Genomic DNA, 26,491 nt, shown 5'->3' on the forward strand with positions numbered 1-26,491 from the left:
ACCTGAGTAATTATTAATCAACCTTGCAAAAGAAAGTAATTTAAAACGTGCCCATTTAACCCACTGAGTCCACTCCTTAACTTGGACTCATTTGGATGCCACATCCAATTGGGTTCCTAATAATCTGGAACGAAGGAACTCTGGGAGCTGTGAACCGCGAAACAAGTTTTACAAGTTAAATTTTATTTTTGTCTGGCTTGTCAGTTAATCTGGGAATGTTTAATTTTTTTGTAAGAGGCAGCAAAATAGAATTCCATTTTATTTGTAGGCTGATGTTCTGGGATAAGAACCTTGGTCAACTTTGTAACTGAACCCAAACCACCCTTTCATTTTACCCTGATTTCTGTTGGGTAAGGATATCCAGAGAAATGGACCAAAAGGTGGGTGGATAGGCCATTATCGAACTGAAAGAGGAAACAAGTGGTGGGACTGAATGGCCATTTGCTATTTACCTGCATGCTATTTACTTGATGCAAAAATATTCTGGAGACAGCAGCCATTAAAAAAATAGTGAACGGAATTAAAGGGACTAATTTCATCTGGTATTAATGTGCCCAGGGAAAATTCTCCACTGTGTTTGTAGCCAGCCATTAACTTGTTTAAAATCAGTGGGATTTCAACAGCATGCGAAAAGATTTTATGTGATGTGTAACCAGAGGAAATTAAACCCAAAAATCTGGCGAAGAAATAAACAGTTCACAACTTTTAAGACCTTACCTTTATGCCACTACCCCCAGCACCTTCCATAGTCCTTCCATTAACACTTGCTCTGTGTCATGCTCCACACATCTATAAGAAGTCTCACAACACCAGGTGAAAGTCCAACAGGTTTATTTGGAATCACGAGCTTTTGGAGCACTGCTCCTTCATCAGGTGAGTGGAGAGGTAGGTGCCACAAACACAGCATATGTAGACAAAGACACAATTGCAAGATAATGGTTATGATAATGCGAGTCTTTACAAGTAATCAAGTTTTTACAGGTACAGACAATGCGAGTGGAGTGAGAGATAATCACAGGTTATCTGTAATCTGTGATTATCCCTCTCTCCACTCACACTGTCTGTACCTGTAAAGACTTGATTACCTGAAAAGACTCGCATTCCAACCGTTATCTTGCAATTGTGCCTTTTTGATTTGATTTGATTTATTGTCACATGTATTAGCATACAATGAAAAGTATTGTTACTTGTACACTATACTGACAAAGTATACCGTTCAAAAAGAAGGAAACGAGTGCAGAATGTAGTGTTACAGTCATAGCTGGGGTTTAGAGAAAGATCAACTTAATGTGAGGTAGGTCCATTCAAAAGTCTGACAGCAGCAGGGAAGAAGCTGTTCTTGTGTCGGTTGGTACGTGACCTCAGACTTTTGTATCTTTTTCCTGACAGAGGAAGGTGGAAGAGAGAATGTCCGGGTGCGTGGGGTCCTTAATTATGCTGGCTGCTTTGCTGAGGCAGCGGGAAGTGTAGACAGAGTCAATGGATGGGAGGCTGGTTTGCGTGATGGATTGGGCTACATTCACGACCTTTTGTAGTTCCTTGCGGTCTTGGACAGAGCAGGAGCCATACCAAGCTGTGATACAACCAGAAAGAATGCTTTCTATTCTGCATCTGTAGGAGTTGGTGAGAGTCGTAGCTGACATGCCAGATTTCCTTCTGAGAAAGTAGAGGCATCAGTGGGCTTTTCTAACTATAGTGTTGACATGGAGGGGCCAGGACAGGTTGTGGTGATCTGGACACCTAAAAACCTGAAGCTCTCGACCCTTTCTACTTCGTCCCCATTGATGTAGACAGGGGCATGTTCTCCTCTAAGCTTCCTAAAGTCGATGACAATCTCCTTCGTTTTCTTGAGGGAGAGATTATTGTTGCCACACCAGTTCACCAGATTCTCTATCTCATTCCTGTATTCTGTCTCGTCATTGTTTGAGATCCGACCCACTACGGTGATGGCAGCAGCCATCTTGAAAATCAAGTTGAAGGGGAATTTGGCCAGAAAGTCATAGGTGTATAGGCAGTTTAATAGTAGGCTGAGAACACTGCCTTATGGCGCACCAGTGTTGAGGATGATCGTGGAGAATGATTGTGTTGCCTATCCTTATTGATTGTGGTCTGTGAGTTAGGAAGTTCAGGATCCAGTCGTAGAGGGAGGTGCCGAGGCCCAGGCCACGGAGTTTGGAGATGAGTTTCGTGGTGTTGAAGGCTGAGCTGTAGTCAATCAATAGGAGTCTGACATAGGTGTCTTTGTTATCTAGGTGTTTTGGGGTTGAGTGCAGGGCCAGGGAGATGGCATCTGCTGTGGACCTGTTGCAGCGGTGGGCAAACTGTAGTGGATCCGGGTAGTCCGGGAAGTTGGAATTGATTCGTGCCATGACTAACCTTTCGAAGCACTTCATAATGATGGATGTCAGAGCCACCGGACAATAGTCATTAAGACACGCTGCTTGACTTTTCTTGGGTACCGGGATGATGGGCATCTTCTTGAAGCAAATAGGGATCTCAGGTTGTTGTAAAGAGAGGTTGAAAATATCTGTGAATATCCCCGCCACCTGATCCACGCAGGATCTGAGTGCTCGTCCGGGTACCCCATCCGGGCCAGTCGCTTTCCGTGGGTTGACCTTCGAGAAAGCTGCTCTGACATCTGCAGTGGTGACCCCAGATACAGGTTCATCCAGAGCTTCCAGGGTGGAGGGCATGCTCTCGCTGACCTCTTGCTCAAAACGGGCATAGAATGCATTGAGCTCATCAGGGAGGAGTGTATTGGAGCCAGCGATTTTACATGTCTTCATCTTGTAGCCTGTTATGTCTTGCAGTTCGTGGGGGTCTGTGTCTTTGTCCAAATATGCCGTGCTTGTGAAACCTACCTCTCCACTCACCAGATGAAGGAGCAGCACTCTGAAAGCTCGTGATTCCAAGTAAACCTGTTGGACTTTAACCTGGTGTTGTGAGACTTCTTACTGTGCCCACCCCAGTCCAACGCCGGCATTTCCACATCATGTCTACACATCTTTGTCCACCCTCCCTTAGTTCCCACCTATCACTGACTTCCTACTCTGCCCCACCATCACTTATACAGTTTAAAACCCTTCACATTTCTCCCTCTCTTTAACTCTGAAGAAGAATCATATGGACTCAAAATATTAAGGGTTTGCCAATTTAAGACAGAGATGAAGAGGAATTTTTTCTCTGTGTCCTAAAAAGATAGCCAAGTTCCGCACACATGAGGACGGCCTAAACCGGGATGTTGGATTTATGTCACATTATCAGTAACCCCCACAGCTTGCCCCATGGACTTGCAGAATCTCACTAGCTGTTCTGTCTGGAGACAATACACATCTCTTTAACCTGTGGTTAAAATGCTCCCTCCACCCACATTGTCTGTACCTTTAAGACCTGGCTGGCTGTAGGGATTCGCATTCTAATTAGTATTCTGTAACTTGATTTCTGTGTCTGTGCACTGTTTGAGAGCACATTTCCACTCCATCTGACGAAGGAGCAGCGCTCCGAAAGCTTATGGTATTTGCTACCAAATAAACCTGTTGGACTTTAACCTGGTGTTGTGAGACTTCTTACTGTGTTCACCCCAGTCCAACGCCGGCATCTCCACATCCTAAAAAAGATACAAATGTCTGAGGACACGTACCAACCGACGTTTTTCCTGCTGCCATCAGCCTTTTGAATGGACTTGCCTTGCATTAAGTTGATCTTTCTCTACACCCTAGCTATGACTGTAACACTACATTCTGCGCTCTCTCCCTTCCTTCTCTATGAACGGTATGCCTTGCCTGTATAGCACGCAAGAAAGATACTTTCCATTGTATACTAATACATGTGACAATAATAAATCAAATCACAAAATGAATTCAAAATCCATCATCTGCGGCGGCAGGATTCGAACTCGGGTCCCAGGACATTAGCTGAGTTTCGGGATTAATAGTCTAGCGATAATACCATTAGGCCATCACCTCCCTGATAGGGGGAAATGAAGAGTTTGGGGATAAAGCAGGGAAGTGGAGTTGAGGATTATCACATCAGATCAGTCATAATCTCATTGAATGGCGGAACAGACTCGATAGGCTGAATGGCCTACTTCTGTTCCTGTGTCTTATGAGTCTCAAAATGTTGATACTCAGAGACAACTCGTAATCAAGAGGGCTAATGGAACGCTACCTTTGATTGCGAGGCAAATTGAACATTAAGTAAGGATGTTATGCTTTAGTTACACAGGACATTGGTGAGACCTCATCTCGAATACTGTGTGCAGTTTCTGTCTCCTTATTTAAGGAAGGATGTGAATGTATTGGATTTGATTCAGAGGAGGTTAACCAGGCTGATACCTGGAATGAATGGGTTGTCTTATAGGACTGAGGATGAGGAGAATTTATTCCTCTGAAGGTTGTGCTGCTTTGGAACTCTGTGCCACAGAAGGCGGTGGAAGCAGAGTCACGGATTATTTCTAAGGCGAGGGAATCAAATGTTATCTGGGGTAGATGGGAAGCAGATCAGCCATGATCTTATTGGATGGCAGAGTAGGCTCGAGGGGCTGAATGGCCTACTTACTTCTGCTTCTATTTTGTATGTTCGAATTACTAACTTTGTCCAGTTGGTGAAGCTCTTGAACCTCTCTCCACCACTTCCTAAAATCCTTTCCGGGTCCTTTTTCTGATCTTTCTGCTTACTTTCTATGCTTTGTGACTGACTTCTGCGTCCAAAGAAAGATTATCTTTGACAGGTTTCAGAGCCAGGCTACTGTTTTTACCCTCAAGTTTCAGGTTCTCTGCACTTCCATTCTCCACATCTTCCCTGAATAGAGGCTCAGCCATCTTTCTCCCACATATCACATTACCCCAGCTGTCTGAACCTATTCTTACACTCAACAAATACCCTTTTAACTTCACTCACTTCCTCAAAATAGAAGGTGTTGCTGTGGGTGCCTGCATGGGTCTGAACGATATTCCTTGTGGGATGTGTCGAATATTTCATGTTCCCCCTTGGGTCCCCGCCCTCGCCTTGTTTTCCAATGCATGGATAACTGTCATAGAGTCATAGGCTGGAATGTTACGGCCGTTCACACCAGCGGGATTTTCCCATCGAGTCTTACAGTATAGCAAGAGACCCTTCGGCCCATCATAGCTGTGCCGGCCATCAAGCACCTATCTCTTCTAATCCCATTTTCCAGCACTTGGTCCGTAGCCTTGTATGCTGTGGTATTTCAAGTATCTCATCTAATTGCTTCTTAAATGTTGTGAGTATTCCCGCCCCTCCCACCCTTTCAGGCAGCAAGTCCCAGATTCCCACCACCCTCTCTCTGGGTGGAAAAAACTTTCTTCAACTCCCCTCTAACTCTCCTGCCCCTTGATGTCCCCTGGTCATTGGTCCCTCTACTAAGGGGAAACGTTTCTCCCTATCCACCCTATCTGTGTCCCTCATAATTTTGTACACCTCAATGAGGTTCCCCCCCTCAGCCTTCTCTGCTCTGAGGAAAACAACCGCAGACTAATCAGCCTCTCTTCATAGCTGAAACGCTCCAGCATCTTGGTGAATCTCCTCTGCACCCTCTCCAGTGCAATCACATCCTTCCTATAATGTGGCGACCAGAATGGCACACAGTACTCCAGCTGTGGCCCAACGAGGGTTTTATACAACTCCATTGTAGCCTCCCTGCTCTTATATTCTATGCCTCGGCTAATAAAGGCAAATATCCCTTCCTTCTGAACCATTTTATCTACCTTTATGTGCCAGTGCCTCATCCCTTTGCTTGGCTGATGACCAACTCTCCTCTTCTCGTCTTCAATGTGTCAATCAACTGTCGCCTCACAGCATCAGGGGCCCAGGATTGATTCCTGGCTTGGGTCACTGTCTGTGTGGAGTCTGCACGTTCTCCTCGTGTCTGCGTGGGTTTCCTCCGGGTGCTCCGGTTTCTTCCCACAGTCTGAAAGACGTGCTGACGAGGTGCATTGGCCATGCTAAATTCTCCCTCAGTGTACCCGAACGGGCGCCGGAGTGTGGCAACTGGGGGATTTTCACAGTAACTTCATTGCAGTGTTAATGTAAGCCTGCTTGTGACACTAATAAATAAACTTGAAACTCTCCATGGATGGCTGCCAGACCTGCTGAGTCTATCCAGCGTTATTTCTGTTTTGATCGCAGTATTGTGTCAGCCTAGATCTTTGCTCCCAACTCCAAACGTGGGATTTGAGCCCCCGGCTCTCTGTCTCAAGGATCAGCGAGCTGAGCTGACCAGAGAGACTCACTGTTTCTGGCTCAATTGTGAAAGGTGAGGAACACTGTGAAGTGACAGGAACTAATTGAGCCCCAGCAAGCTTCCTACACAGCTCTCAAACTTCACCCTTGTCTCCCACGACTGATTATTCGATTACACTTCAGCACCTGTTCGGGTACACTGGGGGGGAATTTAGCGTGGCCAATGTACCTAACCAGCATGTCTTTCAGACTGTGGGAGGAAACCGGAGCACCAAGAAGAAACCCATGCAGACACGGGGAGAACACGCAGACTCTGTACAGACAATGGCCCAAGCTGGGAATCGAACCTGGGTCCTGGGCACTGTAGGCAGCAGTGTTAACCGCTGTGCCACCCGTGAACCCTTTGAAAGCAGTTGTCAGGATGCTCTACCTCTCTGAAAGCCATGCTGGTATCTTCTAGCCAGCCGCAAACTGGTTAAACCATTGGCGGCGCGTTGGCACAGAGGTTAGCAGTGCTACCTCACAGAGCCAAGGACCCAGGGTTCGATTCCCAGCCTGGGTGACCGTCTGGATTCCACATGCTCTTTCAAGCTCATTCGCTCTTCCACGCATTCACTGCAACGCTTTCTCCCCCCTGCCTTGCTGTGCCTTTGCCTCCCACTCATCGCTTATCTGGTCCCCTCAGCACACTCACTGCCACCAGTGTTCACTGCTTCCCCAATCAGAGATCCTTTCTCTCCCTCAATCTGTCAGAAACAAATGTGGGAAGGGAACAGTTGGTGTTTGAGGGAGCAATGCATTTGCAATATCTAGAAATTTTCTTACCTGCCGTACCAGTATTTCGAATACCCAGGGACCACATAAAGGGGTAGGGGAGTGCATCGACAACCTGGTGTAAGCTCTGCATCACTTGGTTTCCATTTCCTTTGCTTTGGACAGCAGCTGTTCACCAGGTCAAGGAGAGAGTGACTGCCCTTGACAACAAGGCAGCGTTTGACCGACTGCGGCATCAAGGAGCCCCAACAAAACAGGAGTCAAAGGGAATCAGGGGGAAACTCTCCACTGGTTGGAGTCATACCTGGCACAAAGGGAGATGTTTGTGTTGCTTGGACGTCAATCACCTCAGCTCCTGGTTATCACTGCCGGGGTTCCTCAGGGTAGTGTCCTCGGCCCAACCATCTTCAGCTGCTTCATCAATGACCTTCCCTCCATCATAAGGTCAGAAGTGAGGATATTCACCGTTTCCATGGGTGAAATCTGAACTCTTGTAGATTGAAATTGTCGTAAAACTAGAGGAACAATTTGTAAACATTAGGAAAATAAGAACAGCCACTGTATAAATTCAATAAATTCTTTTTATTTTCGCAGATTGCCAGGAAATATAATTTACTGATAATTGAAGATGATCCTTATTACTTTCTGCAGTTTGAAAAGGTAAAAGAAAATATTTACTTTTATATATTGTTTTCCATAAAATCGGCACGGTGCACTGGTTAGCGCTGCTGCCTCATAGCGCCAGGAACCCAGGTTCGATTCCGGCCTCGGGTGACTGTCAGTGCAGGGTCTTCACATTCTCCCCGTGTCTGTGTGGGTTTCCTCCGGGTGGTCCGGTTTCCTCCCACATTCCAAAGATGTCTGGGTTAGGTGAATTGGCCACGCTAAATTGCTCCTTAGTGTCAGGGGGATTAGCAGGGTAAATACCGGGATAGGGCCTAGGTGGGATTGCTGTTGGTGCAGACTCAATGGGGGGGATTTCACGGTCTCGCTCGACCCAAAACCGAAAAATCTTGCCTGAGGTCAACGGACCTTCCCATTGTCTGCTCCTCACCCGCTCCAATTCTTGTGGCGGGCTGTGCGATAGAATTCCGGTGAATGTGCGGAATGACCTCCTTGTGAACCTTCTCAGGACTACCTCCAATGGACTGTAGGAATTCTATGATAATCCCAGGACATTCCATAGAATCCCGACAGTGCAGACGGAGGTCATTCGGCCCATCGAGTCTGCACTGACAACAATCCCACCCAGGACCTATTCCCATATCCCCACATATTTACCCTGCTAACCTCCCGACACTAGGGTCAATTTAGCACAGCCAATTGACCTAACCCGCACATCTTTGGACTGCGGGTTGTTATGGCCTGTTATGTTCTTTGGAAGTGTAGTCACTGTTGTAATGCAGGAAACACGGTAGCAAACCCCCCAAACAGCCTGATGTTGATTAAGCACCAGAACATTTCCCCTTCTCTTCGGAATAGTGCTATGGGATCTTTTATATCCAGCTGGATCCTTTAGATCTGCTGTGGGTGCACCTAAACCACAGGGACTGCAGCACTTCAAGAAGGTGGCTCACCACCACCTTCTCGAGGACACTTGGGTATGGGTGGTAAATGCTGGACTAGCCCGCAACACCCACACCCCATGAATGTATTTTTTAAGAGAAGGCAGAGAGGTTCTCAATTTTAAGCTCATCTAAAGAAAGGTATCTCTGACAGATGGGGACATCCTTCGGACCAAATCTTTGGTTGTGGGATGCAATGTCTCCTTCAGTAGTTAGATGCCATTATTTAAATGATGAGGCTTCCCTTGATGTAGATATAGCTAGGCCCTTGTTACCATGTTCCTGCAATGAGTTGCTACCCAGGACCAGGAACAAAGAAAGTAGGAGCAGATCTAGGCCATTCAGCCCCTTGAGCCTGCTTCACTATCCAACTAGATCATAAGAAATCACAAGAACTGAGAGCAGGAGTAGGCCATTCAGCCCCTCGCACCTGCTGCGCCTCTAATACGGTCATGGTTGATCTCATCTCGGCCTCCACTCCACTTTCCTGCCCGTTCACCATAGCCCTTCAAACACTTACTAATTCAAAGTCTTAAACTTATCTTCTACCTCATCCCCATGTTCCTGCCCTATCCCTATATCCCTTTATAGCTTCAATATGGCGAAATCTATTGATTTCTGGAGGATTTCTGAGCTAAAAGATGATGGAAGGATCTCCATCTGATTCTTTTTCCCCTCGGTGAATAGCTGGAATACTAAGGAGAATTAAAATGAATTCTGGAGGGCTTTTTGCTCGGTCCAGGAAAAGTGAATGAAACTTCAAGATTTCACATGATAAGGAAACTCTTGATTTGATTTTGATTTGATTTATTATTGTCACATATATTAGTATACAGTGAAAAGTATTGTTTCTAGGGTGCTGTACAGACAAAGCATACTGTTCATAGAGAAGGAAAAGAGAGAGTGCAGAATGTAGTGTTACAGTCATAGCTAGGGTGTAGAGAAAGATCAACTTAATGTGAGGTAGATCCATTCAAAAGTCTGATGACAGCAGGGAAGAAGCTGTTCTTGAGTCGGGTTCTTGAGTTGGGGGAGCAGGGGAATGTAAAGAAGTAAAACTGAGTTCATAATATAGATTGTTGCAAACTATGGCGTTAAATTAATAATGCTTTCTTAGAATCATAGAATCTGTATAGTGCAGAATGAGACCATTTGGCCCATCGAGTCTGCACTGACTCTCCAACAGAGCATCTTACATTGGCCCTATCCCCATAACCCCACATATTTACCTCACTAATCCCTCTCACCTACACCTTGGGATGCTAAGGGGCAATTTAGCATGACCAATGCACCAAACCAGCACGTCTTTCGGACCATGGGAGGAAACCGGAGTACCCGGAGGAAACCCAAACAGACAAGGGGGGGAGCATGCAAACTCCACACAGACAATGATCCGAGGCCAGAATTGAACCTGGGTCCCTGGTGCTGTGAGGCAGCAGTGCTAACCACTGTGCCACCCTATGTACAAGGGTACCATGGAATCTTTTTATGTCCACATGGGAGCTTAGGCAAATCCTATTTTTAACAGTTCATTTGAAAGACAATACCTTGAAAAGTGGGAGTGCCAGCCTATATATCAGTGCTCATATTTCTGGATCTAGACTTTGAACCTGCAACTACCTGACTCGGAGGAGAGACAGCGCTACCCACTTCCCACAGCTGAGATGCCATGACGGGTATTCATTTTGTTCTGAACGGCTGATTATGACTGTTGTGTTTTTCATTTGACTTTCAGCCTTGGGCTCCCTCGTTTCTTTCTTTGGATGTTGATGGTCGGGTAATCAGGACAGATTCCTTCTCCAAGATCTTGTCTTCAGGGTAAGGACGTTGTCTCTCTTTACTGTTGTTAGTGAAGGTTGGGGGCGTGGGGGTGGCACAGTGGTTAATGCTGCTCCCTCACAGCGCCAGGGACCCGGGTTCGATTCCCAGCTTGGGTCACTGTCTGTGCAGAGTCTGCACGTTCTCCCTGTGTCTGCGTGGGTTTCCTCCGGGTGCTCCGGTTACCTGTCACCGTCCAAAGATGTGCAAGTTAGGTGAATTGGCCATGCTAAATTCTCCTTCAGTGTACCCGAACAGGCGCCAGAGTGTGGCATCTAGGGGATTTTCACAGTAACTCCATTGTAGTGTGAATGTAAGCCTACTTGTGACTAATAAATAAATAACTAATAATAACTTTACTATGGGTACCTGTCTTAAGCTGCCCACCTGTTGTGTAAGGAGTCTAACAACACCAGGTTAAAATCCAACAGGTTTATTTGGTAGCAAACGCCACTAACTTTCGGAGTGCTGCTCCTTCGTCAGGTGAGTGGGAGATCTGTTAGCAAACAGGGCATATAAAGACACAAACTCAAGTTACAGAATAATGAATAATGATTGGAATGCGAGTCTTCACAGCTAATCAAGTCTTAAAGGTACAGACAATGTGAGTGGAGAGAGCATTTAGCATGGGTTAAAGAGATGTGTATTGTCTCCAGACAGGACAGCCAGTGAGATTTTGCAAGTCCAGGCAAGTTGTGGGGGTTACAGATAGTGTGACATGAACCCAAGATCCCGGTTGAGGCCGTCCTCATGTGTGCAGAACTTGGCTATCAGTCTCTGCTCAGCGACTCTGCGCTGTCGTGTGTCGTGAAGGCCGCCTTGGAGAACGCTTACCCGGAGATCAGAGGCCGAATGCCCGTGACCGCTGACCTGACCTGACCCACTCACCTGACGAAGGAGCAGCGCTCCAAAAGCTAGTGGCGTTTACGACCAAATAAACCTGTTGGACTTTAACCTCGTGTTGTTAGACTCCTTACTGTGTTTACCCCAGTCCAACGCCGGCATCTCCTCACCTGTTGTATGCCAGGCAGCCAGGACTACCACCACTGTGTGCCCATCCAAAAGAAGCTTCTGACAACAGCCAGTGGATTTTAGTGATTTGCAAAAGAAGCAAATATGATGCGAGAAAAAGCTTGTTGACACAGTGAGTGTTTGGGGCCTGGAATGCACTATCTGGAAGTGCCTGAAGGCAGGTTCACAGAATCACAGAATACTACAGTGCAGAAGAGGCCCTTCGGCTCACCGACAGCACCGACGCATGAAAGGTCCTGATCTGCCCACCTAATCCCACTTGCCAGAACTTGGCCCATAGCCTTGAATGTTAAGACGTGCTAAATACTCAAGCCTCAATCGAGGCTTTCAAGAGGGCATTAGATGCTTTTGTACATGGGGTACGAGGAAAAGGCAAGGGAATGGCACCAAGTCATGATGCTCATTTGGAGAGCCGGTACGGACATGATGGGCTGAATGGCCTCCTTGTGCATCATAACAATTCTGTGATCTATGAGTGGGTTTTTCCAGCCGCGCTTGGCCTAAAAATCCTGCCCGACCTTTCTCTGGTCCACTATCCCCCGCCCCCCCCCCCCCCTACCCCACCCACCCCGCGCCTGCTACGGTTCCCGTGGTGGATGGAACAGGAAAATTCACCCCCATATATGGAAAGGAAAGGAACCTTCAAAAAAATAATCAGGCCATTCTGTGTTTTAATAGGCTGAGAATAGGATTCGTAACTGGTCCTAAGCCACTCATAGACCAAGTGGTTTTACATATTCAGGTTTCCACGATGCACGTCAGTTCCTTCACACAGGTAAGCTTGTTCCTGATTAATATCAAATTTAAATCAGAGGGGTAAGTTTTGATTTGATTTGTTATTGTCACATGTATTAGTATACAATGAAAAGTATTGTTTCTTGCGTGCCATACAGACAAAGCATACCGTTCATAGAGAAGGAAAGGAGAGAGTTCAGAATGTAGTGTAACAGTCATAGCTAGGGTGTAGAGAAAGATCAACTTAATGCAAAGACCAAAGAACAATACAGCACAGGAACAGGCCCTTTGGCCCTCCAAGCCCGCACCGCTCCCTGGTCCAAACTAGACCATTCTTTTGTATCCCTCCAATCCCACTCCTTTCATGTGACTATCTAGATAAGTCTTAAACGTTCCCAGTGTGCCCGCCTCCACCACCTTGCCCGGCAGCGCATTCCAGGCCCCCACCACCCTCTGTGTAAAATACGTCCTTCTGATATCCGTGTTAAACTTCCCCCCCCCCCCGCCCCCCCTCACCTTGAACCTATGACCCCTCGTGAATGTCACCACCGACCTGGGGAAAAGATTCCCACCGTTCACCCTATCTATGCCTTTCATAATTTTATACACCTCTATTAGGTCTCCCCTCATCCTCTGTCTTTCCAGGGAGAACAACCCCAGTTTACCCAATCTCTCCTCATAACTAAGCCCCTCCATACCAGGCAACATCCTGGTAAACTTCCTCTGCACTCTCTCTAAAGCCTCCACGTCCTTCTGGTAGTGTGGCGACCAGAACTGGACGTAGTATTCCAAATGCGGCCGAACCAACGTTCTATACATCTGCAACATCAGACCCCAACTTTTATACTCTATGCCCTGTCCCATAAAGGCAAGCATCCCATATGCCTTCTTCACCACCTTCTCCACCTGTGACGTCACCTTCAAGGATCTGTGGACTTGAACACCCAGGTCCTTCTGCGTATCTGCACCCTTTATGGTTCTGCCATTCATCGTATAGCTCCCCTCTATGTTAGTTCTACCAAAATGCATCACTTCGCATTTATCAGGATTGAACTCCATCTGCCATTTCTTTGCCCAAATTTCCAGCCTATCTATATCCATTTGTAGCCTCTGGCAATGTTCCTCACTATCTGCAAGTCCAGCCAATTTCGTGTTGTCTGCAAACCTACTGACACCGCAGTTACACCTTCTTCCAGATCGTTTATATAAATCACAAACAGCAGAGGTCCCAATACAGAGCCCTGCGGAACACCACTAGTCATGATGTGGAGATGCCGGCGTTGGACTGGGGTAAACACAGTAAGAAGTTTAACAACACCAGGTTAAAGTCCAACAGGTTTATTTGGTAGCAAAAGCCACACAAGCTTTCGGAGCTGCAAGCCCCTTCGCTTGCAGCTCCGAAAGCTTGTGTGGCTTTTGCTACCAAATAAACCTGTTGGACTTTAACCTGGTGTTGTTAAACATCTTACTGTGAACACCACGAGTCACAGGCCTCCAGCCGGAAAAAGACCCTTCCACTACCACCCTCAGTCTTCTGTGACCAAGCCAGTTCTCCACCCATCTAGCCACCTCCCCCTTTATCCCATGAAATCCAACCTTTTGCACCAACCTACCATGAGGTACTTTGTCAAACGCTTTACTAAAGTCCATATAGATGACACTATCCCGTGCAAGGTAGGTCCATTCTGGTGGCAGCAGGGAAGAAGCTGTTCTTGAGTCGGTTGGTACGTGATCTCAGACTTTTGTATCTTCTTCCCAACGGAAGAAGATGGAAGAGAGTATATCCAGGGCGCATGGGGTCCTTCATTGTGCTGGCTGCTTCTCCCCGAGGCAGCGGGAATTGTAGACAGATTTAATGGATGGGAGGCTGGTTTGCGTGATGGATTGGGCTACATTCATGACCCTTTGTAGTTTCTTGCTGTCTTGGGCAGAGCAAGAGCCATACCAAGCTATGACACAACCGGAAAGGATGCTTTCTATGGTGCATCAATACATGCTACCTGTTGAAAGAGAATCTGCAAACGCTTAGGTGACTCAAACACTTCCCAGCCAATGAAGTGCTTTGGATGTGCTGTCACTGTTCAATGTGGAACATTTCCTCAATAAACACTCAGGACTGGACTTAATGGAAGCCAGGGGCACCTTGCCAGCTGGCTGGAGAGCTGGCAACACCCCCTCGCATCGCCACTTCCTAATATACCTGGGACCAAGGCCCCACCCCCAAAAGCTGCTAGCCACCTGAGGCTCAGAATCGTCATGGACCCAGGCCAGAGGTGAATTATGTTGGGATGGGAGAGGGTCGCTCAGGAAGGAGTTCAGCAGCAAGTGGGGACTTCTCTCTCTCTGCCTCCTAATACCCGGGCCAGTCAGCCAGGCATTGTGTGCTTTTCAAGGAGGAACACCCACCCACCACCATCCACCTCACTGAAAGCTTGCGAGCCACACCACAAGGGTTTTCTTATCCCGTTCCCCGCGTGGGTAAATACAGGGTGCCACACACACACACACCCTAACCTCACCAATGCAGAGGGCACTAAATCATTAAATGCCACCTTGGGAAATTTTTCTCCAACTCTTCATGGTAGCCAAGTGATCTTCGGGAGATTACAGTAACAAGTGTCATCAGCACTACCCCCCCCCCCCCCCCCCCCATTCATTTAGAGTCATAGAGGTTTACAGCATGGAAACAGGCCCTTCGGCCCAACTTGTCCATGCGGCCCTTTTTTTTAAAAACCCCTAAGCTAATCCCAATTGCCCGCATTTGGCCCATATCCCTCTATACCCATCGTACCCATGTAATTATCTAAATGCTTTTTAAAAGATAAAATTGTATCCGTCCCTACTACTACCTCTGGCAGCTTCTTCCAGACACTCACCACCCTCTGTGTGAAAGAATTGCCCCTCTGGACACTTTTGTATCTCTCCCCTCTCACCTTAAACCTATGCCCTCTCGTTTTAGACTCCCCTACCTTTGGGAACAGATATTGACTATCTACCTTGTCTATGTCCCTCATTATTTTATAGAACTCTATAAGGTCACCCCTCAGCCTCCTACGCTCCAGAGAAAAAAGTCCCAGTCTATTCAGCCTCTCGCTATAACTCAATCCATCAAGTCCCGGTAGCATCCTAGTAAATCTTTTCTGCACTCTTTCTAGTTTAATAATATCCTTTCTATAATAGGGTGACCAAAACTGTACACAGTATTCCAAGTGTGGCCTTACCAATGTCTTGTACAGCTTCAACAAGATGTCCCAACTCCTGTACTCAATGTTCCGACCGATGGAACCAAGCATGCCGAATGCCTTCTTCACCACTCTGTCCACCTGTGACTCCACTTTCAAGGAGCTATGAACATGTACCCCTAGATCTCTTTGTTCTGTAACTCTCCCAAACGCCCTACCATTAACAGAGTAAGTCCTGCCCTGGTTCAATCTACCAAAATGCATCACCTCACATTTATCCAAATTAAATTCCATCTGCCATTCGTCAGCCCATTGGCCCAATTGATCAAGATCCCGCTGCAATTGGGGATAACTTTCTTCACTGTCCACTATGCCACCAATCTTGGTGTCATCTGCAAACTTACTAACCATGCCCCCTATATTCTCATCCAAATCATTAATATAAATATACCAAAAGGTAGACAAATATAATTTGTCTACCTTTTAGTTTGTTGTGATTCTTGACGCTTCTCCAAGCTTTCAGACTTCTGACTGAGAATTTGCATGGTGCCATCGACTTAGTCTGGGCATCATCACCGCTCCCTGGATGAAGTGCCTCATACCATCTACATAAAGTTCCATATCTTCACAAAATAGTACTCCAGTCCTCATAGTCATAGAGGTTTACAGCATGGAAACAGGCCCTTCGGCCCAACTTGTCCATGAACCCTAAGGCGTTCTAAAAATATGTGAAGAGTAAAAGGATGAGACGTGACGGAATAGGGCCGATAAAAGGTGAAGGCGGGAAAGTCTGTACGGAACCAGTAGAAATGGCAGAGGTACTCAATGAGTATTTTGCCTCGGTTTTCACAGAGGAGAAGGACCTGGGTGGATGTACTGTGGGCGTGCGGTGGACTGAAAGGATTGAGTATGTGGACTTAAAGAAAGAGGTTGTGCTGGAATCTTTGAATGGCATCAAGATAGATAAGTCGCCGGGTCCGGATGGGATGTACCCCAGGTTACTGTGGGAGACGAGGGAAGAGATTGCAGAGCCTCTGGCAATGATCTTTGCGTCGTTGATGGAGACGGGAGAGGTGCCGGAGGATTGGAGGATTGCGGATGTGGTTCCTATTTTCAAGAAGGGGAATAGGGATAGCCCAGGTAATTACCGACCGGTGAGTCTAACCTCAGTGGTTGGTAAACTGATGGAGAAGATCCTGAGGGACAGGATGTATGAGCATTTAGAGAGGTTTAGTATGCTCAAGAATACTCAGCATGGCTTTGTCAAGGGCAGAGCCTGGTGGAGTTCTTCGAAAATGTGACTAAACACATTGACGAAGGGAAGGCGGTAGATGTGGTTTATATGGATTTTAGCAAGGCTTCTAGAAAAAGTGAGAGGGCATGGGATCCAAGGGGCTGCTGCCCGGTGGATCCAGAACTGGCTTGCCCAAAGGAGGCAGAGAGTGGGTATAGATGGGTCTTTTTCTAAATGGAGGTCGGTCACCAGTGGTGTGCCCCAGGGATCTGTTCTGGGACCTTTGCTGTTTGTCATTTTCATAAATGACCTGGATGAGGAAGCGGAGGGATGGGTTGGTAAGTTTGCCGACGACACGAAGGTTGGTGGGGTCTGGAGGGATGTCAGAAGTTACAGAGGGACATAGATAGGATACAAGACTGGGCGGACAAGTGGCAGATGGACTTCAACCCAGATAAATGCGTCGTGGTCCATTTTGGTAGGTCAAATGGGATGAAGGAGTACAATATAAAGGGAAAGACTCTTAGTACTGTAGAGGATCAGAAGGATCTTGGGGTCCGGGTCCATAGGACTCTAAAATCGGCCCCGCAGGTGGAGGAGGTGGTTAAGAAGGCGTATGGTGTGCTGGCCTTTATCAATCGAGGGATTGAGTTTAGGAGTCCGGGGATAATGATGCAGCTATATAAGACCCTTGTCAGACCCAAATTGGAGTACTGTGCTCAGTTCTGGTCGCCTCACTATAGGAAGGATGTGGAAAAGATTGGAAGGGTGCAGAGGAGATTTACAAGGATGTTGCCTGGATTGAGTGGCATGCCTTATGAGGATAGGCTGAGGGAGCTCGGTCTTTTCTCCTTGGAGAGACGAAGGATGAGAGGAGACCTAATAGAGGTGTATAAGATGTTGAGAGGCATAGGTCGGGTGGACTCTCAGAGGCTTTTTCCCAGGGTGGAAATGTCTGCTATGAGAGGACACAGGTTTAGGGTGATGGGGGGTAGGTACAGGGGAGATGTTCGGGGTAAATTTTTCACACAGAGGGTGGTGGGCGAGTGGAATCGGCTGCCGTCAGTGGTGGTGGAGGCGAACTCAATAGGGTCTTTTAAGAGACTCCTGGATGAGTACATGGAGCTTAATAGGATGGAGGGTTATAGGTAGGTCTAGAAGGTAGGGATGTGTTCGGCACAACTTGTGGGCCGAAGGGCCTGTTTGTGCTGTAGTTTTTCTATGTTTCTAAACCCTGTTTTGTTCCCTAAGCTCTCTCAGTCAAATCTAATCCCTCCTCGATTTCCAATGCCATTTCATTCATTGAGCTCCAAGACGTGATGTACTTTTCAGTCCAAAATATATTTTGGAATCCCTCCCTTCCAACAACCCCCCCACCCCCAAACCAACCACCTCCACAAAAGCTGGTGATCCATTCTGAAACATGGCATCACCCAGACAGGGTCTGTAGACTTGAGAACCCAACATGGAAAAATGTTTGAGGTTATTATCCATACATGTTCCAGGTTTATTTAAAGAGGAAAATCTCAATAAGTTGTCATCAGAATACTTTAATAATAGCAGTCACCTACGTACCCACCGTGAACGGGAGGGAATGGAGTGTAAAAATAGGGAAGTCTTGCTAAAACTATACAAGACATTAGTTAGACCACACCTGGAATACTTAACATTTAAAAGTTTATTTTTTGGTGTCACAGGTAGGTTTACATTAACACTGCAATGAAGTTACTGTGAAAATCCCCTGGTCGCCACACTCCGGCACCTGTTCGGGTACACTGAGGGAGAATTTAGCATGGCCAATGCACCTAACCAGCACATCTTTCGGACTGTGGGAGGAAACCGGAGCACCCGGAGGAAACCCACGCCGACACGGGGTTGAAAAACAAATCATGAATATAGAATTCAAAGTCAGTCTCAGTAATGGTGGCCATGAACCTTTCATCAATTGTTGTAAAAACCCATCTGGTTCACTAATGTCCTTTAGGGAAGGAAATCTGCCATCCTTACCTGGTCTGGCCTACATGTGACTGCAGAGCTACAGCAGTGTGGTTGACTCTTAATGGCCTCTGAAATAGCCCAGCGAAGCATTCAGTTCAAGGGGAGAATGTGTCGACTCCACACAGACAGTGACCCAAGCCGGGAATCGAACTGTGGTCCCTGGGGCTGTGAGGCAGCAGTGCTAACCACTGTGCCACCATGCTGCCCTATTATAGAACATAGAACATTACAGCACAGTACAGGCCCTTCAGCCCTCGATGTTGCGCCGACCAGTGGTACCAATCTAAAGCCCCTCTAATCTACACTATTCCAATATCATCCATATGTTTATCCAATAACCACTTGAACGCTCTCAACATTGATGAGTCCACCACTGCTACAGGCAGGGCATTCCACGCCCTTACTACTCTGTACTACTATGTAGTATTAGTTGCCTTATCTCAGGAAAGATATACTGGCATTGAAGGCAGTCCAGAGAAGGTTCACGAGGTTGACCCCGAGGATTTTCTTATGAGGAGGGGGTTGAGTAGGTTGGGCGTGTACTCACTGGAATTCAGAAGAATGAGAAGCGACCTTATTTTTTTAAACTCCATTCTTAAAGTTACAAAGCCAATGCTCAGACTGGAGTGGCCAAACCCAAATCCATTCCTTGCTTGCTTCAAAATCCAGCTGAATCCAATTTGAGGTCCCCATAAGAGAGATAAACGAGATCCAAGCTGACAAGATCAGGCATTGCACTCCATCTTGGAATCGGTCTGATGCTTGATCTCAGCCAAAAAGCCAAGTTGGGAGATTTGCCACGATGGATGTTGTTTACATAGAATCCCTACAGTGCAGAACGAGGCCATTCGGCCCATCAAGTCTGCACCGACCACAACCCCACCCATGCCCTATCTCCATAACCTCATGCATTTACCCTAGCTAGTCCCCCTGACACAAACAGGCAATTTAGCATGGCCAATCCACCTAACCTGCACATCTTTGGACTGTGGGAGCACCCGGAGGAAACCCATGCAGACACGGGAAAAATGACATATGGGACTCTCAGGGGGCGTGACAAAGTAGATGCTGAAAGGTTGTTTCCCCTTGTGGGAGAGTCCCAGAGGGCATAATCTCAGAGTAAGGGCGTCGCCCATTTAAGACAGAGATGAGGAGGAATTTCTTCCCTCAGAGGGTAGTGAATCAGTGGAATTCTTTACCTGTCGAGGCTGGGTCATTAAGTTTGTTCAAGGCTGAGATAAACAGATTGTTAATCAGTAAGGGAATCAAGGAGATAGGCCGGGAAAATGGAGTTGAGGACTATCACATCAGATCACTGTGTGGAGTTTGCATGTTCTCCCCGTGTCTGCGTGGGTTTCCTCCGGGTGTTCTGGTTTCCTCCCACAGTCCAAAGATGTGCGGGTTAGGTTGATTGGTCATGCTAAATTGACCTGAGTGTCAGAGGGTTTAGCAAGGTAAATATATGGGGTTACGGGAATAAGGCTTGTGTGGGACTCTGGTTGGTACAGACTCAAGGGGTCGATTGGCCTCCTTCCGTATTGTAGGGATTCTATGGTCCTATGATCAGTTATGATCTCATTGAATGGCAGAATAGACACAATAGGCCCAATGGCCGACTTCTGCTCCGACATCTTATGGTCATATGGATGATGAATGAGGTGATCTTCATCTCGAAGGGCCAGAAACGGGATGATTTACGTAGCTACAAGAAGTGGATGCAGAAATGTTGCTGGATTTTTATTCAAACCTGATGGACAGGCTCGAGTAAAAAGACTGCAATATCGAAAGTGCAAGGGAGCAAGGAATCGATTGCCTCAAAAGATAAATTAGTATCTCAGCCTGATGCTGCAAATTGTAGATTAGAGTTGTCATTGACAAATTGCTTTGCTAAATAATCAATTGATTAAAATGATTGGTTGGTTTGAGTGATGGAGTAGATGAAGAACCAATCTGCCATGAATACATAATCTCACTTGACAGACCATTTAACCGCCCCATCAAACAATTCATTCCTTCATATTAAATAAGGTGCTTGATTATTTGCACATCACATCATTTTATCTCAAATGTTTATTGTGAAAATTCCTCCCCCTGCCGGTTTAATTAGAATAGACATTTGCAACAAGTAGAATTACTCAAATGATTAACCCATGTTTAGAAAATGAGATGTTACATAGAAACATAGAAGATAGGAGCAGGAGGAGGCCATTTGGCCCTTTGATCCTGCTCCGCCATTCATTACGATCATGGCTGATCATCCAACTCAATAGCCTAATCCTGCTTTCTCCCCATAATCTTTGATCCCATTCACCCCAAGTGCTATATCCAGCCGCCTCTTGAATACATTCAATGTTTTGGCATCAACTACTTCCTGTGGTAATGAATTCCACAGACTCACCACTCTCTGGGTGAAGAAATGTCTCCTCATCTCAGTCCTAAATGGTCTACCCCGAATCCTCAGACTGTGACCCCTGGTTCTGGACTCCCCCACCATCAAGAACATCCTCCCTGCATCTACCATGTTCTTCCATTACCATTCATACAATCTCTGTGAAAGTAAAGGGGCAGCGGCATGGTGGCACAGTGGTTCGCACTCCCGACTCACAACGCCAGGGACCCAGGTTCGATTCCCAGCTTGGGTCACCGTCTGTGTGGAGTTTGCACATTTTCCCTGTGTCTGCGAGAGTTTCCTCCGGGTGCTCCGGTTTCCTCCCACAGTCCAAAAGATGCGCTGGTTAGGTGCATTGGCCATACAAAATTCTCCCTCTGTGTACCCGAACATGCGCCGAAGTGTGGTGACTAGAGGATTTTCACAGTAACTTCATTGTAGTGTTAATGTAAGCCTTACTTGTGAGACTAATAAATAAACTTCAACTAAACCACTCTTCAAAGATATTTCATTGGTTGTAAAGTATTCCTCCGGCCATGAAAGATACGATATAAATCCAAATTTCTTTTAGTTCTTGATCTGTGCTGAGCTTGGGGATCTTTATCAGTTCTGCCCCTGTGTCAACAGTCCTTCTGGATTGTGTCAGGGAACTTGACTCAAACTCTACCATTCTTTTCCGCCCTGGTTACTAGACCCCTTTCTGCCTTTCTCAGTTTGTTTCATTAGTTACTGTAACTTGCACAGTCTGATCGTTACCTCAACGGTTTATATTTCATTGCTGACTTTGACTTTAGCCTGAGGTAGACATGAGGGGTGGCGCAGTGGCACAGTTAGCACTGCTGCCTCACAGCGCCAGGGACTCGGGTTCAATTCCAGCCTCGGGTGACTGCCTGCATGTAACTTGCGCATTCTCTCCGTGTCTGCGTGGGTTTCCTCTGGTTGCTCCAGTTTCCTCCCACAGTCCGAAAGACGTGTTGTGGATTGGCCATGGTAAATTGCCCCTTAGTGTCAAGGAGATTAGCTAGGATAAATACATGGCGTTACGGAGATAGGACCTGGGTGGGATTGTTGTAGGTGTGGGCTCAATGGGCCAAATGGCCTCCTTCTGCACTGTAGGGATTCTATGATTGAGGCTGAGATAGACTTGAGGATAAAATGAGGGAATTGCGCAGCATGATGTTTGTTGAATTTGTAAAATAATTAAGAACTAAGCAGAGGACAGCATGGTGGCACAGTGGTGAACCCTGCTGCCTCACAGTGCCAGGGACCTGGGTTCAATCCCTGGCTTGGGTCACTGTCTGTGCGGAGTTTGCATGTTCTCCCCATGTCTGCGTGGGTTTTCTCCGGGTGCTCCGGTTTCCTCCCTCAGTCTGAAAGACGTGCTGGTTAGGTGCATTGGCCATGCTAAATTCTCCCTCAGTGTACCCGAACAGGCACCGGAGTGTGGCAACGAGGGGATTTTCACAGTAACTTCATTGCAGTGTTAATGTAAGCCTACTTGTGACACTAATAAATAAACGTTTAAACTTTTCTTGTTTCAATAATCGACAATAATATCGACACATCGCTATGACTAGACCTCTTCTGTAACAGTTGAATTGGTGGGAAGATTTGGAAAATTTCCAGAGTCCGTGTGTGAAGGTCAAACACTTAAATCAGTTTTCTCAAAGAAGCAGATGTCCAGGCTGAAGGATTGATTCTTCACAATCACATCAGGTCTTGTTGTCGACACCCGCCTTCTCTACCAGACGTACAACAACAGCATCTATCTATATAGCACCTTTCAAATAATACAGGCATTTCAAATAATCCCAAGGCATTTCACAGGGGCATTACAGAACACCATATAGAATCATAGAATCCTACCGTGCAGAAGGAGGCAATTCGACCCGTCAAGTCTGCACCCACTACAATCCCACCCAGACCCAACCCCATAACCCTATGTATTTACTCAAGCTAGCCCCCTTGACACTAAGGGGCAATTTAGCATCAAGCCATATAAAGAGATTGTAAGGCAAAGGTTGGTCAAAGAGGGAGGTCTCAAGAAATGGAAAGGAAAGAGAGGGAGAGAGATACAGGGAATTCAGAGCCTGGGCAACCAGAAGCTCAGTGAGCCACGGCTGGGTGATTGAAATTGGGCAATGCTCAGGGAGTCAGTATTAAAGGACGCAGATACCTCGGAGGATTGTGGAACTGGAAGAGATTCGGAGCTTGGGGAGGGTTGAGGTCAGGCAGGAACTTGGGAAAAGGAAGGATGAAAATGTTTAAATCAGGAGCCAGTGTAAGTCAGCGAGCGCAAGGGTGAGAGGGTTGAACGGGAACTTGCTAAAACACCAGCAGCAGAGATTTGGATGGCCTCCAGTTTGTAGAGGATTTGGGAGGTCAGCCTCGAGTGTGCTGGGGTAGTGGAGTCTAGGAGTAGCTAAGGCGTGGATGAGGGCTTCAGCAGCAGATGAGGTAGGGTTGGAGATGGGTAATGGATTGGCCATGCTAAATTGACCATCAGTGTCAGGGGATCTAACTAGGGTAAATGCTTGGGGTTATGGGGATAGGGCCTGTGTGGGATTGTGGTCGGTGCAGATTCGATGGGCCGAATGGCCTCCTTCTGCACTGCAGGATTTTATGTAATCAGCATCCATAGCAGCAAATCTCCCAACTTGGCCTTTTGGCTAAGATCAAAGATGGGGCCTGGATGGGAAGCCCAAGATGGGGTGCAATGCCTTATCCTTTCAGGTTGGAGTTGGAATTAGGGCGGCACAGTGGCACAATGATTAGCACTGCTGCCTCTCAGCGCCAGGAACCCGGGTTTGATTCCCAACTTGGGTCACTGCCTGTGCGGAGTCTGCACGTTCTCCTCGTGTCTGCGTGGGTTTCCTCCCACAGTCCAAAGATGTGCGGGTTAGGTTGATTAGCCATGCTAAGTTGACCCTTAGTGTCGGGGGAATTAGCAGGGTAAATATGTGGGGTTATGGGAATAGGGCCTGGGTGGGATTGTGGTCGGTGCAGACATGATGGGCCGAATGGCCTCCTTCTGCACTGTAGGGATTCTATGATAATGTTGAATTCTAGGTGTTTCTGCTTGGTTAAGTGTGACAGAGTGTGTACAATTAATCTGTGCTCCATTTCTAGCTCATGGTTCTGCAGTTACTTCAGCAGTGGGGACAGGATGGCTTCCTGAAGCATGTTGACAGGTAAGAATGACAGCGTTAATGTTTCTCTCGGTGATGGGATACGATCAGTGAATTCGCCAGGGGTTTATATTTCATTCCACTTTCTTCCAGCTTCAAAAAGCCAAAAGAAACGTTAATTTTTGAACAGAGAAGGTTGAGAGAATATTTGATGGATGTTTTCAGAATCATGAATAGTTTTGATAGAATTAATCAGAAGAAACTGATTCCAGTGACAGAGGGATTGGTAACTAGGGGACACAGATTGATGCTGGTTTATGGTTAGTCAGTGCGAGTTATCAGTTACGCTCGAGACTCCAGAAAGAATAGTTAGTCTGAGATTTGTTTCAAGCAAAGATGAGGGAGATTTTTTTGAAGAAATAGTTGAATGAGGAGCTGAGTGAGTGTGAGAGAGTGTGTGTGTGTTTGAGAGAGAGTGTGTGTGTTTGAGAGAGAGTGTGTGTGTTTGAGAGAGAGTGTGTGTGTTTGAGAGAGAGTGTGTGTGTTTGAGAGAGAGTGTGTGTGTTTGAGAGAGAGTGTGTGTGTTTGAGAGAGAGTGTGTGCGAGTGAGTGCGCGTGTGTGAGCGAGTGTGCGTGTGTGTGTGTGAGCGCACGAGTGTGTGTGAATATGGTGTGAATGTTTGTGCGTTGTGTGCATGTTTGCATGTTGAGTGTGTTGCGAGTTGTGTGTGTGCATTTGTGTGTGTGCATTTGTGTGTGTGTATGTTGTGTGTGCTGTAGAATAATTTGAGGGTTATTTTTGTGAGAATTTAAAATACCCAACATGTTACTGAGTGATTTGAATTGTTCCTTTTCTCATTGTTTTACGACAGTGTGGTGGAGTTTTATGCCAAGCAGCGAGATGCCATGCAGTTGTCTGCTGAAAGGTGGCTGAAAGGTAAAACCTGCAAAGTTACACGACCACCGCGCGAAATATCATGAACATCGACACAACTCCGTTAATGTCTAAAGCACCCCATGGTGCTCCGTAGAGAATTCAGAGTTACATCTGAACAATCGCTGTCACTTTAACCGGTTCCTCCGACCCCAACCCCCAGGAGGGCGGGATGACTGGCAGAGTGGGGATGGGAGGGGGGGGGTGGGAGGGGTGGGGGCACTTCATCCTACTGAAAGGGGCACCAACACTTGAACGTCAATAAAACCGGAATTAGTCGGATATCTCCATCAAATTAAATTCGAATTTGGTTGCGAATGTCGATGATGAACTGCAGTCCCTCGCAGCAGGGAAAGTGGCTGGCGGACACATAGGCACGACATGATCCCACTTCAGGGAAACACAGGTCTGAGCATCGCCATGAAGGGGGGAGGTGAGGGTGGGGTGGGGGGAGGCGGGGGGAGTAATTGGGTCCAAAGAACCACCTCGACTGCTGGCTGACCACAGCGTGACCAGCCCAGGACACTGAGACTCTACACAGTACTCCAGGTGTGGTCAATCCTGTACAGCTGCAGCAAAAAGTCCTTTTATATTTCATTCCTCTTGCAATAAACACCAACCTTCCATTCACCTTTCTAAATCAGGGCACCCACTGTACCACCAAGTTCTGCAATCTCTCTCCGTTTAAATAACATACTGCGTTTCCATTCTTCCTGCCAAAGTGGACAAATCCACCACATAATTCTCCCACATAATGCTCCATCTGCTTGATCTTATTAAATGGCCGGGCAGTCTCGAAGGACTGAATGGCCTACTCGTGTTCCGATTTCTCAAGGTTTTATGGTCGAAAGTTTTTACCCAGTTACTTGACCTATCCACAACCCTTTACAGATGCTTTACCTCCTCTTGACAACTCACCTATCTTGGTGTCATCGGCAAATCCCTTCATCCAAGTTATTGATATGGATTGTAAATTATTAGACACTCCAGCACTTATCCGTGTAGCCCTCCACTAGTTATGGCTTGCCAACCTGAGAAAGATCCATTTATGCCTATTCTTGCTTCCTGTTGGTTAACCAGTCCTTTATCCAAACAAACATGTTATCCTGTTGTACCATATGCGTTCGTCTAGAATCATAGAATCCTACAGTTCAGAAGGTGGCCATTTGACCCATCAAGTCTGTACCGACCACAATCCCATCCAGGCCCTATCCCCACAACCCCATGCATTTACCCTAGCTAGTCCCCCTGACACTAAAGGCAATTTAGCATGGCCAATCCACCTAACCTACACATCTTTGGACTGTGGGAGGAAACCGGAGCACCCGGAGGAAACCCACACATTCACGGGGAGAATGTGCAAACTCCACACAGACAGTGACCCAAGCCAAGAATCGAACCCATGTCCCTGGCGCTGTGAGGCAGCAGTGCCAACCACTGTGCCACCGCGCCACCTAGTAACCTTTGATGTGGTACCTGAGGAAATGTGTTTCGCAAATCT

The 26,491-nt window shown here is 46.9% G+C and overlaps 1 protein-coding gene across 4 annotated transcripts in view; it reads left to right on the forward strand.

Annotated features, from left to right (window-relative positions):
- aadat (aminoadipate aminotransferase) overlaps positions 1-26,491 on the forward strand; it is an 85,690-nt gene that overhangs the window by 39,953 nt on the left and 19,246 nt on the right. For all 4 annotated transcript variants that reach the window (XM_078215122.1, XM_078215124.1, XM_078215123.1 and 1 more), the window contains 5 exons: positions 7,570-7,635; positions 10,276-10,358; positions 12,069-12,165; positions 24,058-24,119; positions 24,929-24,993. In XM_078215122.1, the coding sequence (XP_078071248.1) occupies positions 7,570-7,635; positions 10,276-10,358; positions 12,069-12,165; positions 24,058-24,119; positions 24,929-24,993 (373 nt within the window). The remainder of the gene's footprint in view (positions 1-7,569; positions 7,636-10,275; positions 10,359-12,068; positions 12,166-24,057; positions 24,120-24,928; positions 24,994-26,491) is intronic.

This window comes from Mustelus asterias, chromosome 6 (genome assembly GCF_964213995.1).
Source record: "Mustelus asterias chromosome 6, sMusAst1.hap1.1, whole genome shotgun sequence".
Taxonomy (NCBI): Eukaryota; Metazoa; Chordata; class Chondrichthyes; order Carcharhiniformes; family Triakidae; genus Mustelus; species Mustelus asterias.